The sequence below is a fragment of the Ctenocephalides felis genome, unplaced genomic scaffold, assembly GCF_003426905.1.
Source record: "Ctenocephalides felis isolate EL2017-DRISC unplaced genomic scaffold, ASM342690v1 CF-g0.4_SCAFFOLD_01886, whole genome shotgun sequence".
Taxonomy (NCBI): domain Eukaryota; kingdom Metazoa; phylum Arthropoda; class Insecta; order Siphonaptera; family Pulicidae; genus Ctenocephalides; species Ctenocephalides felis.
This window is the reverse complement of record NW_020538040.1, coordinates 75217723-75230803: the sequence shown is the minus strand read 5'-3', so window position 1 is coordinate 75230803 and position 13081 is coordinate 75217723. Positions and strand designations below refer to the sequence as shown.

The window sequence follows — 13081 nt, the reverse complement described above, 5'->3', positions numbered from 1 at the left end:
ATGGATATTCTTTCATTGGCTTGGTAAGACTTAATTCAGATTCAAATACTCATAATAGAAATGTCAAAAGAAAATCTTGATGACATAGTGCTTTCGAACATTATTTTTTATAAAAGGTTTTATCACATACTAAAATCAAGATTTAAAGGTTTTCAAAGTAGAGAAACCTTGACACTTTTCAATTATTTAACCCCTTCAGCAATATTTATTTGTTAATACTCACAATGTAACTCTACCCCAGTTTAAAGATATAGATACCATCTTTGCGGCAGTTGGAATATTGTATATTAACGGTAAATTTGCTTTCAGTTAATTACGGTTATACGTTACAAATTAAATTTTTATTGCATTATAGAAAATAAGGTATTACTTATAATTTATTGTGATTTAATTTTGGAACAAGAAATTGTATATTATATTTTATTAATCTTGAAGACATTTGAAGTAAAATTATTAATTAGAAGTTTTAGTAGTTTTTAATATGGTCAGACAAATGGCAGTAACCTTGCTTGTGATCTTAGGTCCATGTGATAAGTAGTGACTATACTAAAAGACGAAACAAATGAATACTTATTTTGAATAATTTGAACTTCGATAACAATAATTTTCCACAATAAATATTGAAATGTATTTACTCTGTACATTTTGACACTGTATGTGCCTTCTTAACAGTTCTAAAATAATTACACATGAAATAAAGCAACTGATGAAAAAAATTATTGCAAACGTAAAATTAAAATTACTTAACTGGAGAAGACGAAACAAAACAAATGCAATTTGAGAATTAAATAAAAAGAAAATATATTTTTATACATGATTAGTCACATAATATAATGATACAGATTGAGTCCGAATAAAACATTCAATTGGATTTTTATGTAGTAGGAGTGAAAAGATGGAGTCACCTAGGCAAAGTAGTTTTAAAATGAAATGAAAAATGTTTACTAACACAATTAATAAATGAAACACCATTTGTAATATCTTTTAAAGTCATAGCTTCTTCGTATAAAATAATGGGATATTAGTATTGAAATCAATAATTTATGTTTCAATAGCATAAATTTGATTACTTGAATTACAAAAAATATTCAATATTTTTGTTTATAAAATGAATAAAAAGTTTTATCAAAATTGAGAACTAGAAGACTGATGAAAGTGTGGACTGAAGTCAAATGAAAAAATGGTTTGACTGACAATCTTGATTTTTAGTTTTCAACTATTATTTGTAATACTTTGTCTTCACAAATTAAGTTTTTTTTTGTATGTGTGTGGTGGTTCCAGTTTCTTAGCATAGTTTCCACTTTTATAATATAATAGAAAAAAGAATGAAAAACATGGTTGTTCATTGGGTTTGTAAGTATTTTAGAACTGCTACATAATGGCATATATAGTGTCAAAATAAGGAAACAACTATTTTAATATTTATTGTTTTTGATAAACTGTGTGATGGCCTTTTCAAGGGCATATATATGTAGTTTATTTCAATATTTCTTACGTTTTTTTTCTAACATTATTTAATATATCAATGCTGCTGATCATGAAAAAAGGTTTATTACATTGTAAGTTAGTAGATGAAGAATATCGAAAGCTCCTGTCATGTTAAGTGCATAAATGCTTTAAACAATATGACTATATTGTGAAATGTATTGCATGTTCTCAATGCTTATAAGCAATACCAACAATCTTGAAACCGAGTCCAAACTTAATTGTCTAATTCATACATTTATGCTATGTTAAGACCCTTTATGTGTAGCTCGGAAAATGAACAATGGTACAATCATTTCAATTTAATTTAATTTTATAAAATGCAAATGCATTCAAGAAGAGTTTAAACAATATGCCTAGGAAAAACTACTACCTATATAATTATGACTAGCCTTTTTGTGCTTTATCAAATTATTATGATAGACCAGCCTTGATACTCGTATAACACACACACACACACACACACACATATATATATATATATATATATATATATATATATATATATTTAATTGAAACATGTTATTTTGCAAATTTTGTTACTGGTGAATATGGTGTGATGTTTTTTGGTGAAATCCGTCTTAAATTTATAATAGCAGTATGTATTAATAATCTAATCAATCAAATTTATTACTCACTAAAAAAAATAATTATTGATTTCTTGTATTGCTTACTTATTTGTTTTTTTAAATTTTAATATAGTACTCTTACCATATACAACAAACAATTTGCCAATTCCTTCCAATTAACATAGTCTGTGCAACAAATATCATACCATCATCGCTTGTAATGAAATACGCACAGTGCGATGCGTCAAAAGTATTAAATTTTTAATTACAACAAAGTGTGCTTCATTCTAAGTATAAAGTATACTTCTTAATTTGAATGCAGAATGTAGAATTTTATTTAGTTAACTATAGTTCAAGTCAAAATATAATTGTTTATGTGATTGATAGTGATAATACAAAAAGTTTGGTTTTATGTTAAATTTAATTCAATCACAATTTCAATCAGAACCATTATTTTTAGTAGCTGTGAAAACATTTGGGAACGTCAACTTATGATAGTGATTGGGCCAAATGAATTATTAATGATTTAAAGACAGTTTCACATGGTATGTGGAAGTGTTTTTCATTTTTTTCTTTTGCAATATGTATTCTATATATAAAATTACGAGTGACTAAATTACATTGTGTCAAGAACACAAAATTTTTAGTCACTAATTGCAACCATATGATTTATGTTAGTTAATAATTTTAAGTTTTGTGGAAAAAACAGACTAAAATAGTGCCATAATAGAAAAACAAAGTTGTGACACTTCAATAATTGGATTGTTAAGAATAATATAAGTTCAAATTTCAGATTATTGTGATATTAATACATATTTCCCAAATGGTGCGTACATTTCAATTTTTTTTTACTTATATATATGTAATTTTATATAAAATTAAAGTTTGTTTTATTTTAAAAGAACTGGTATTATTTTTATTATGAATATAAAAATTTTGAACATTTGAGTTTAGCTCCAGGAATATAGAAGTGAAGTTTTAGAAGTTTTTAGCTATACACATATTATTACAACACATATTTTTGTGTGCTAGTTTGAGTATTTGGAAGTACAAAAAGACAAGAATTTTTGGCAGTGATACTAATTAGTAAGTTGTAAAATAAATAATCATTTAAAATCACCCTATTATAAAAGTGATTGAACTACTTGCCTTTACAAACTTTGATCTGGATAATAATACAGATAGATATCCGAATAACTATATCAATTAAGTTTTCTCAAGATCACTAGTTAATTTATTTTGCAGCAATTACATTTTTGCTTTTGTGTGAAATAACATTATCAATCAGCTTTTGACTGGGTGTTTATAAAAATACTTCGCTGTTTATATAATTCTTCTACAAGAGCTTTAACAAATGGATGGAAAAATTTACCATGCGTTGAATCAAAAAATTCTTGAAGCTTTCCTGGTGAGTTCTGCATTTTTTCATATTCAAAAGCTTGCTGTATCATATCAAATCTGTCTAAATCTTTTACAAATCTTGACTCTTCAGTTGACTGGTTCTCATATTCCTGTTCCATAAAGAATATAAAGTATTCATAAATGAAAGGTAAAATATGAGTTAATGAAATTATTAATAAACTCAAGCTTGTAGATATCGGAACTTTAATTTGTGTTGTATTAATATATTAACTGTAGTAAACATAGTAAACTGAAATCATTTAACGGTTACCATACTATTTCTTATTGAGGCAGTATGTCCTGTTCTTTAGTTTTTGTTTTAATTATTTATTAGTTATGAAAATTTTCTTTAAACTAGTATTAGTTCTTTTTTTCCTGGTTTGACTGCTGAATAATATGACACACATCAAGTGTCGAAATGTTTAATAAAAAATTGTTTCATATTAATCTTTCTTAATTTGACGAATAGGCTGCAAATTATCTTAAATATATTTCAACGTCGACAAACCTATCGACATATGTATATATAGGTATATCAATGATTAAAAATGTGACTTGAGCAAATTTGAAACTGATTTGAGAATTTTAGAATAAACTAACTTAAGTTTGTGTAATAATTAACAGTTATCACACTATGGAAAATCATCTGTATAAAACTATGAACAGGTCTTGCATTAATTTACTATTAATAACCTCAGTACATTACATTATACAACTCCATTAGGTAATTTCCTGCTAGTCCTGTAAGTTCAGAAATTTTCACCATTGCCGCATCCTCTCGCTTCCTCTTCTCTTCCCGACTTACTCCGCAATATGGAGTAATATCACCAACAATACATTCACTCAAATCATGTACAAGAGCTAAAAAATGTTTAGTTACATATAAGTTGTGAAAGTATCTTGCATAAAATAAAATAAAACGCAGCCTCACAAAGTTCCAAACATCGCAACCTGTTAATATTATAAGAATCATTCAACAAAAATGTTGTCATAGCCATTCGATACATATGACCAGCTATTGTTTCACATTCAGGTACATCACGTTTGATCCAACCAGTTCTTTTGATATGCTAAAATAAGGCAATTCAAATTAAATCGTTAATAAATATATCAAATAATTAATATGTCAAACATTAACTTTTAACTTTCCAACAAGTTCTAAAAATGCCAGTTCACCGCACACGTTACGTTTTGCCTCGGACATGATTTAGAGTTTATTAAAGTATAGAACAAAAACAGACTTTTATAATGATCTAGTTTAATTAAATTTTATGTAAAAACTAATACAATTTGTAGTGGCGTTGCTTAATTCAAATTACTTTGGATATAATTTGGCTGAAACGGTTAAAAGCATTTCGTGCAGTGGATAAATTCAGGAAGCCGGTGAAAACAAATGCATCATCTGATCAACATGTCATGAGGTGAAATCTTGCTTGGATGACAGGATGACAGCTTCCAAAACACTGAATTAACCTAAACATACGAAAAATACTACCAAAAAAATTCGACGTACCATAGATTAATGAACATAAACATAGACTAGTATTTTCACAGTGCCCACAGACGGCTCAAGTTTATGCTCAAGTATTTGCGCTATTTGCGCAAGCATAGATAAAAGAAGAGATGTGCTCAAGCATATCAAAAAATGTCAACTAAATCAAGGCAAATCCAGGCTCATCTTGACGTGATACAAAAATGGTTAAGCTTGTGGAGAATAGAAGTTAACAGCAGCAAGTCAAAACACATCACTTTCACTCTTTGCAAAGGGACATGTCCTGCAGTAAGACTTAATGACGAAATTATAGATCAAACAGATACAGTCAAATATCTAGGTTTACACATGGATAAGAGACTAACCTGGAAAGAACACATTAAGAAAAAGAGAAAGCAGCTTGAAGAAACCAGAAGAAGATATCATTGGCTCCTTGGACGAAAATCAAAACTTGACACTCATAATAAAATTTACCTCTATAAAGCCATCATCAAACCAATTTGGACATACGGCATACAGCTATGGGGATCAACTTCCAACTCAAACGCTTTAATAATTTAAAGATTTCAAAACAAGTTATTAAAAGAAATTTTGAAAGCACCAAAGTATGTTCCAAATTGGTTAATACACAAAGACACAGGCACTAGCACAGTTAAGGATGAAATAATCGCTTACTCACACAAATATAGAAATCGCCTAGCTGATCACCCGAACTTGCTCGCAAGAAAACTTCAAATCAACTCTACCAGGGCCCGATTAAAAAGAAAATTTTTTCTACACTAATCAACAATAGATAAGACCTTCGACAAATCACTGGCAATGGTCAGATGATTTGTATTTTGCCAACGCCTTCAGTTTCATGTCAAATATTTTACTTGTTGTCCGTTTCAGGACAGTTGTAAAAATTATTAAAATAATAATAAAAAAAAAAAATCAAGGCAAATTGCTGGAACGCTGGAACTTTCCGTATCGAATTATAATTTTTTAAAGATTCATTCGATTCATTTCTTTTGAACTTTTTTTCAAAGCAATCGCGCTGCGTTAGCTGCATATAGAGGAAATATCGAAGAAATATCGAGAAATATTGGTGCAAAATCCATACACAAAATTTGTTCTAAATAAAATCTCTACAAAATATCTGTCAATTTGATGAGCATATGTCTAATAGATAAACAAGTATAATTATCTAATGTGTATATGTATAACGTGTCTAATGATCATTATTGACCGCCAAATGATATTTTTTTTACATTGAATCTCTAAAACCGCTGGACCTGCCTTCCCTTAAATTTTTTCAGTTCTTCTTTTATCTATGATTTCGTCGATAGAAACAATTTATTTTTTTTGACTTATTCAAATCGGACGCTCCGTCATCTCAAAAACTGAATTACCGTTCTTGGCACTTTTTGGCCCGCATCTTTGAAACGGCTTTGAAAGTTTTTTGAATTATTAAAATCAATCCGTGTTCACGAAATCGTCGACAAAAGCTTGTATCCGAACACACGCATACTTTCAGTTTATCTATGATAATAACATTCAGTGGCAACGGCCCTAACCCTATGTGCCTAGATAAATAAGCCTATGTGTGTGTGTTCGGTTTGTGTTTATTTATTTATGATCAAAACGGTTAAAACTGTCATCCACTTGTTGAATTGCCCAAATAATGCTTAACCTCAGCAAATCATTATTCACATTTCGGATTCCGGCAGCCTTAAAAATATTTTAATTTTCAATTGTACCTATAAATCACAGATTTCATTCATGAAACAAACGCTTGTCCAATTTGCGCATATGCTGTCCCATGGATGTCGCTTCTTCATGGTAAATATTATTTCAGAAAACGAAACATTCTTATATCGACCTGATACAGTTTCTTGTATATACTATGGAGTAATAGTGCAGTTAGAATTACTTAGTAACAGATGTATATACTTAAGCAGTATAAATGTTAAATGTAAGTACAACCATATTAAAAAAAAAAAACAATTTTATTTAGAGTTTTATTAATTGTTGGTGGTAATTAAATATATAAATAAGCCATAACTTATTTTGTTAAATGTCCGCATTAATAATAATAGGCTTGATCCTCAACTGCGTTTTCAGCTGGTGCAGCTTCTACTCCTTTATTCTCATCTCCTTCTTCCATTATTTCTTCGGGAACATCAGCTTCTGTTGGAGATTCTGGAGCAGGTGGTTGTTCGGCATGTTTGGCTTCATTCATTTGTTCTTCTTGTATAGGTTTTACTTCAATAGAATGTTTCGATGGCCTCTCTTCAGGCGTAGGTGCGGGCACCTCTCCACCTTGAATTTATTAACTTAAGTTTTTTGCTTCATTATTCAAATCCATAAATATAGCATAAGATTTCTTTGTAAATTTGATAAGTTTGTTCTCGAATAGTACTATTTATATGCAAATTATAAATACCTCCAGATGCCCTGCCTTCAGCACTAGTCAGAGAAGGCCTTTTTTCTTGTGATGTAAGAGAACTCCTTTTAGATTGTTTTGGTCGATTATCATCAGGAATTCCAACCATATCAGCTTCAGCTGGTGGGACAGGTGAAGGTGCAGCAGGACTTGGCATTACTGGTTCTGCTGCAGCTGACTTTTTTGTTCCTTGTACAGGGAGATATAGCTTGAATTCTTGAGGTTTTTCATCCTCTGAATAAAGTCGGTCACAGAAATAAACCCTTCTTATGCGTATGTTGGCATGAATCTGCATGCGAGATGTTTCTAAATAATTTGACCCATAAGCTCGTCTGGTGAAATCGGCTAAATTAAATTGAATTTGATTCCAACCACCAGAAAGCCCTGAATATAAAAAATCCACTTATTATTCACTCAGAATCAGTGATATGTAAAACGCTAGAAATACTATGAACTTTTCGGGAAAGATTAGAATGGCAATTAATTTGCATTTTTTATAAAAAGGGAGGCACATGTTTTATTGGCTTAGAAACGACTTTATTGTTAGATACGCTTTTTGCTCTATTTTAACCCTTTTCACTCGCAAATTGCGAGATTTATATGTATTTTGCATCCGGCATCTGAGTGGAAAGGGATAACATTTCGAAATATGAAATTTGAATTTATATATTATTTATGTACGTTTCTGTAAATATTTTAATTAATACAATAAAAGTGTTTTATTTATTACAAAAATAAACTGTTTTTTTTTTTCATTAAATATTAGTAAGAATATTAAAAATTATTACAAAAAACTGTCGTTTATTTTAAATGACATTAATAACATAAATATCACTTACCAATAGGCATGCATGTGCAGAAAAGCCCAACTCGTGTTGTTGATTGGAAATTAGAAACTCGAAATCTTCTGTGCATATCTTTGTCATCCAAAATAGTTATTTCAAACGAAAAATATTTTTTCATATTTTTCACAATCATTACTAAGAAAGGTAATCTGATTCCTAAGCTTCCACGTGGATCTACAGGAGTTGTGATATAAGTTGTAGCCACATTTGTTCCCATAATTTCGAGTACCAAGGAGTGAACTTCTTCATCAGTCACTCTCTTGATGTGCCCATTTTGTACCTTTTAATAAAATAATTAATTGAAAACTAAGTTAAATTAATTTAGGTGTTATACCTTTTTATCCCAAATGGCAAGTGGCTTTCCTCCAATGCTGAACAAAATAGACAGAAAACCACTCTGATATGTGTTTCTAAACATATTTTTTGATTTATATAATTCTCTATATATATTGATAACTAAGTATTATATGACTGCATTTGTTTTCAAGCTTGTATGGCACTCAGAACACTTGATATTTTCTTTTGCAATTTAAAAACCTATTTAAATTTAAAGCACACATGTTCACATAAAGATTTATGGATTGATGAATAATCTAGACGTTTTCATTAAGTTGGTTATAGAATTTTAATTTACCTTAATTCTATGTAACATGAAAAAAGTAGAAGATGGAACACAAAACTACAAAAAATAATAAAAGTATGTATTCTGGTAGTCATATCCAATAAACCATTCGCAGCATTAATTAATTAGGGATTTAACATTCTTTGTAATGTCTATACATAATATCCTGATTGATAAAAATTGTATTTTGTTCTGTTATATTATGAAATAACAAATATAACTTATATAACAGATAAAAAGCAGTTAGAACAATTCAAATTTAAAAATATATCAATTGATAAAATGACTGAATATCTATAGTTTGTGATATAATTTCGAGTACATAAAAAATATACTGCCAGATTAATATAGTCAAACAATGCATTTTGAATTATTTATAATTTATTTAATTTTACTTCCATTACATGTAAATCATTATGCTGTTAAGTAAACAACATATTATAAGTAATTATCACTCTTAGTTCTGGAGCAGCAGAAGTTCGACATGTTTCGCTTCATTAGTTTGCTCTGCATATGTTTTACTTCAATAGAAGTGAATGCTTCAATAGCCTCTCTTTAGGCGTAGGTGTGTGCACTTCCCCACCTTGAATTTATTAAATTATAATTCTTTTCCTTCATCATTTAAATTAAAAAATATAGCATGACATATCATTGTATATTTGATAAGTTTGTCCTCAAATAGCACTATTTAAATGAAAATAATAAATACCTCCTAAATACCCTGCTCTCAGCACTAGACAACTTCCTATTGTGATGTATGAGAACTCCTTTCAGATTGTTTTGGTTGATTATCAACAGGAATTCCAACCATATCAGCTACAGGTAGCGAGACAGGTGAAGGTGCAGCTTGACTTGGTATTACTGGTTCCTCTGCAGCTGACTCATTTGTTTCTTGTGCAGGGAGATATAGCTTCAATTCTTGAGGTTTTTCATCCTCTGAATAAAGTCGGTCGCAGAAATAAACCCTTGTTATGCGTATGTTGGCATGAATCTGCATGCGAGCTGTTTCCACATAATTCGATCCATAAGCACGTCTGGTCAAATCGGGCAAACTAAACTGAAGTTGATTCCAACCATCAGAAAGCTCTACATGTAAAAAAATCCAATTCGTCATCCTTTCATAATTAGTGATATATAAAATACTGGGAATACTATGAAGTCATTTTGGGGAAACATTAAAATGGAAATTAAAAGTTTTTACATTTTTTTTATAATATGGCAATGCACATGCCTTATTGACTTACAAGAGAACCTCTGGTTTACTCTTCTGGGGTTTTGCTGAAATTTTGCATGGTGATAGAGTTGATAGTCAAACCAAACACCTTAAAATATTATAGGCCTATGAGAAGTGGTTTAGTTATAAAGATTAATTTAAGCTTTGAAAAATAAACCGCGCGCAATACATTCGAGTACTGTGTTCAATATTAATTTGCCGTGATAGCTCAGTCATATCAATTTTTATTCGTAAAATATATGCATTGAGTTAATAAATTATAAATATTTTTGAAATATTTAACTATTCAATCATAAAAATAAATTAAAATTATAAATTAATTAAAAAATATAAAAAATATATTATACGCTGACAAGATTTGAACTCGATCAGTTTTAACATCATGTATGGATCCAAGCACAAAGCGTAGAAGCAAGCACTTAAACTGATTGAACTACCGATATATGTGGAACATTGTACGTGTGTTTTTTTAAACTACTATTTCAAACCTTTCAGTAATTTTCATGATTTAACCACTTTGCATAGGCCTATAATATTTTAAGGTGTTTGGTTTGACTATCAACTCTATCAAGATGTGAAGTTTCATAAAAATTGCAGAATATCAAACCTGAGGTTCTCCTCCTTAGAAAGGCTTTTTACTCTATGTTAACAATTGGAAATATCAAATGTTTTGTAATAACTGTTTTGACCACATAAAATGTCTTTGCATTGGTATGTCTATATATATATATATATATATATATATATATATATATATGTTTATTTTTTACAAAAATTAAAACTGAAAATTTTAAATGAACTGATTTTTAAATAAAATTAATATAAATATCACTTACCCATTGGTATACAAGTGTAGACAAGTCCAACTCGTATCCTTGTTTCAGAATTAGAAAATCGAAATCTTCTATGCATGTCTTTATCATCTAAAATAGTTAAATCAAAAGAAAAATACTTCTTCATATTTTTCACAATCATTACCAAAAATGGTAATCTGATCCCTAAGGTTCTATATGGATCTACAGGAGTTGAGATATATGTTGTAGCATAATTTGTTCCCATAATTTCGAGAACCATCGATTGGATTTCTTCATCTGGCATCCTCTTAATGTGCCCATTTTGTACCTTTTGATAAAATAATTAATTGAAAACTAAATTAAATCAATTCAATTGTTACATACCTTTTTATCCCAAATAGCAAGTGGCTTTCCTCCAGTGCTGAACAAAATAGATAGAAAACCACTCTGATGTTTATTTCTAAACATTTTTTATGTTTTTATTCTTATAAAATACTCTCAATATATTTTGTTATATAAATATCATATGACAGCATTTGTTTTCAAGCTTGTGTAGCACACAGAGTACTTGATATTTTATTTTCCAGCTTTAAAACCTATGTAAAATTTAAGATGTATGGAATAATGCATAATCTCTCATTAAGTTGGTTGCACAATTTTAATTTTCCTTTTATGTACCATAAACAAAGTAGAAGATGAGATATGGAAAAAACTACAAAAAGTAATAAAATAATATGTATTTTGGCAGTCATTATCAATAAATCATTCGTAGTTTTAAAGTATTAAGAAATTAAGCTAATGAAGGATTTAACATCCTCTGTAATGGCAATACACGAAAAAAAAAAGTATTTTGGTCTGTTATATATGGATAAAAGGCAGTTTCGAACAATATATAAAAATATATCAATTGATAAAATGACTAGAAATATCTATATAGTTTGTGATACAATTTCAAGTATATAAAAAATGTACTGTCTATTTAATCTAGTCAAACAATATATTTTGGATGATTTATAATTTATTTAATTTTACCTTTTATTACAAAAATTTATTTGAATGATAAATTAAAGCTATTCTATGCATCATGTTGTGTAGTTGATGGCTTATTTTTAATAGCTTTCTTTTTTAGTTTTTCACTTTTATCTAAATTATTCTGGAAGTAAGTCGCTTCTTTCCTTGCTTGGGATATTTCAGCTCTAAGCCTTTGTTTCTGTGCAGCTCGCTCATATGCTAATCTTTCACTCAAGTGAACCCATTTAAATCGTGGTAAATACTTTATATTCCATATCATATCATAAAATTTAGATTTTTTTCGAGTTCCTATTCTTGTATTATTTAAATTTGCTGCAACTTGTTTGGCTATCTTTTTTCTTTGAAATTCAACCCAACCTTCAGTAAAATGCTTTGCAATGTGCTTGCCCTTTTTTGTAGAATTTTCTAAAAATTATTAAATGTACATTTAATTTGAAATTGTTATTTTTATATTCACAGCACATAGGCCGTAACGTCTAAGCTTTGCTCTGAAATGTTCTACTTTACACCGCAATTAATTATAAATTGAAATTATAATTATAAACAAAATGCAATTGTATAAATATTATATCCTCAACAAAAACCTTAAAGTTTCAAATCTTTCTCTAGCAGACAAAACGGTGTTATTAGAGTCCTGTGAAGACTCGATATTTACATCAATATTCGCTTTCATAATTGTTATATGTTTGATACTGAGTTTAATTCCGAAAGCAGGGAACATAGATTTAGGAGACAAATCATCAAAATAACAATGCAAAAGTACAGAAAAGTATTTAGTTCATGCTTTACCATCTGTAGCTGGCTGAAGGTAAACCCTGCCTAGTTCACCATACTGGCTGAATATTTCCCGAACTTTGGTCACGTTCATATATTGTGGGATAGTTGATAAATATATAATGCCACGTTTATATTTTTTGCTATTTACTTTAGGTGTAATACGTTCAGATTGTGCTTCGTCTAAGTTGTCTTGATCATTTGCAGAAACATTAACTTGATCCACTTCGTTATTATCTTCACATTCCATATTCGTCATTATCTTTTGTTTATAAATTATTATCGCTACGTATAAGCAATTGTGATTAATCAATGGGAAATATGCGATGTTTACAAAACATAATAATCAATTCAATCTTCAATCGTCGGTGGAACGAACAATCATTGGTAATCTAACCTCACTTTGTC

At 29.2% G+C, this 13081-nt stretch overlaps 4 protein-coding genes across 4 annotated transcripts; all 4 read right to left on the bottom strand.

Annotated features, from left to right (window-relative positions):
- Positions 1 to 3324: 3324 nt before the first annotated feature.
- LOC113378008 (HD domain-containing protein 2) lies at positions 3325 to 5212 on the bottom strand. The gene is made up of 4 exons (XM_026618495.1): positions 4594 to 5212; positions 4387 to 4525; positions 4162 to 4316; positions 3325 to 3565 (listed from the first exon to the last, which is right to left on the bottom strand). The coding sequence occupies exons 1-4, from the start codon at positions 4657 to 4659 to the stop codon at positions 3335 to 3337; spliced, it is 591 nt and encodes a 196-aa protein (XP_026474280.1). The 5' UTR covers positions 4660 to 5212; the 3' UTR covers positions 3325 to 3334.
- Positions 5213 to 7012: 1800 nt separating this feature from the next.
- Positions 7013 to 8635, bottom strand: LOC113375347 (cilia- and flagella-associated protein 20-like). The gene is made up of 4 exons (XM_026615283.1): positions 8552 to 8635; positions 8212 to 8497; positions 7373 to 7756; positions 7013 to 7248 (listed from the first exon to the last, which is right to left on the bottom strand). The coding sequence occupies exons 1-4, from the start codon at positions 8633 to 8635 to the stop codon at positions 7013 to 7015; spliced, it is 990 nt and encodes a 329-aa protein (XP_026471068.1).
- Positions 8636 to 9584: 949 nt separating this feature from the next.
- LOC113375346 (cilia- and flagella-associated protein 20-like) lies at positions 9585 to 11335 on the bottom strand. The gene is made up of 3 exons (XM_026615282.1): positions 11252 to 11335; positions 10910 to 11195; positions 9585 to 9925 (listed from the first exon to the last, which is right to left on the bottom strand). Exons 1-3 carry the CDS (start codon positions 11333 to 11335, stop codon positions 9585 to 9587), a joined length of 711 nt encoding a protein of 236 aa, XP_026471067.1.
- Positions 11336 to 11877: 542 nt separating this feature from the next.
- Positions 11878 to 13076, bottom strand: LOC113376516 (activator of basal transcription 1-like). The gene is made up of 2 exons (XM_026616463.1): positions 12689 to 13076; positions 11878 to 12304 (listed from the first exon to the last, which is right to left on the bottom strand). The coding sequence occupies exons 1-2, from the start codon at positions 12930 to 12932 to the stop codon at positions 11943 to 11945; spliced, it is 606 nt and encodes a 201-aa protein (XP_026472248.1). The 5' UTR covers positions 12933 to 13076; the 3' UTR covers positions 11878 to 11942.
- Between the last annotated feature and the right edge of the window lie 5 nt (positions 13077 to 13081).

Coding starts and splice junctions, on each gene's coding strand:
- LOC113375346 (XM_026615282.1), bottom strand. CDS start 11,335: ATGTTTAGAAATAAACATCAGAGTGGTTTTCTATCTATTTTGTTCAGC. Junction 11,196..11,251: donor TTGCTATTTGGGATAAAAAG/GTATGTAACAAT, acceptor TTTTATCAAAAG/GTACAAAATGGGCACATTAA. Junction 9,926..10,909: donor CTACACTTGTATACCAATGG/GTAAGTGATATT, acceptor TTTTACATGTAG/AGCTTTCTGATGGTTGGAAT.
- LOC113375347 (XM_026615283.1), bottom strand. CDS start 8,635: ATGTTTAGAAACACATATCAGAGTGGTTTTCTGTCTATTTTGTTCAGC. Junction 8,498..8,551: donor TTGCCATTTGGGATAAAAAG/GTATAACACCTA, acceptor TTTTATTAAAAG/GTACAAAATGGGCACATCAA. Junction 7,249..7,372: donor TGAAGGCAGGGCATCTGGAG/GTATTTATAATT, acceptor AATAAATTCAAG/GTGGAGAGGTGCCCGCACCT.
- LOC113376516 (XM_026616463.1), bottom strand. CDS start 12,932: ATGACGAATATGGAATGTGAAGATAATAACGAAGTGGATCAAGTTAAT. Junction 12,305..12,688: donor CCTTCAGCCAGCTACAGATG/GTAAAGCATGAA, acceptor AATAATTTTTAG/AAAATTCTACAAAAAAGGGC.
- LOC113378008 (XM_026618495.1), bottom strand. CDS start 4,659: ATGTCCGAGGCAAAACGTAACGTGTGCGGTGAACTGGCATTTTTAGAA. Junction 4,526..4,593: donor AACTTGTTGGAAAGTTAAAA/GTTAATGTTTGA, acceptor GCCTTATTTTAG/CATATCAAAAGAACTGGTTG. Junction 3,566..4,161: donor ACCTAATGGAGTTGTATAAT/GTAATGTACTGA, acceptor TTTATGGAACAG/GAATATGAGAACCAGTCAAC.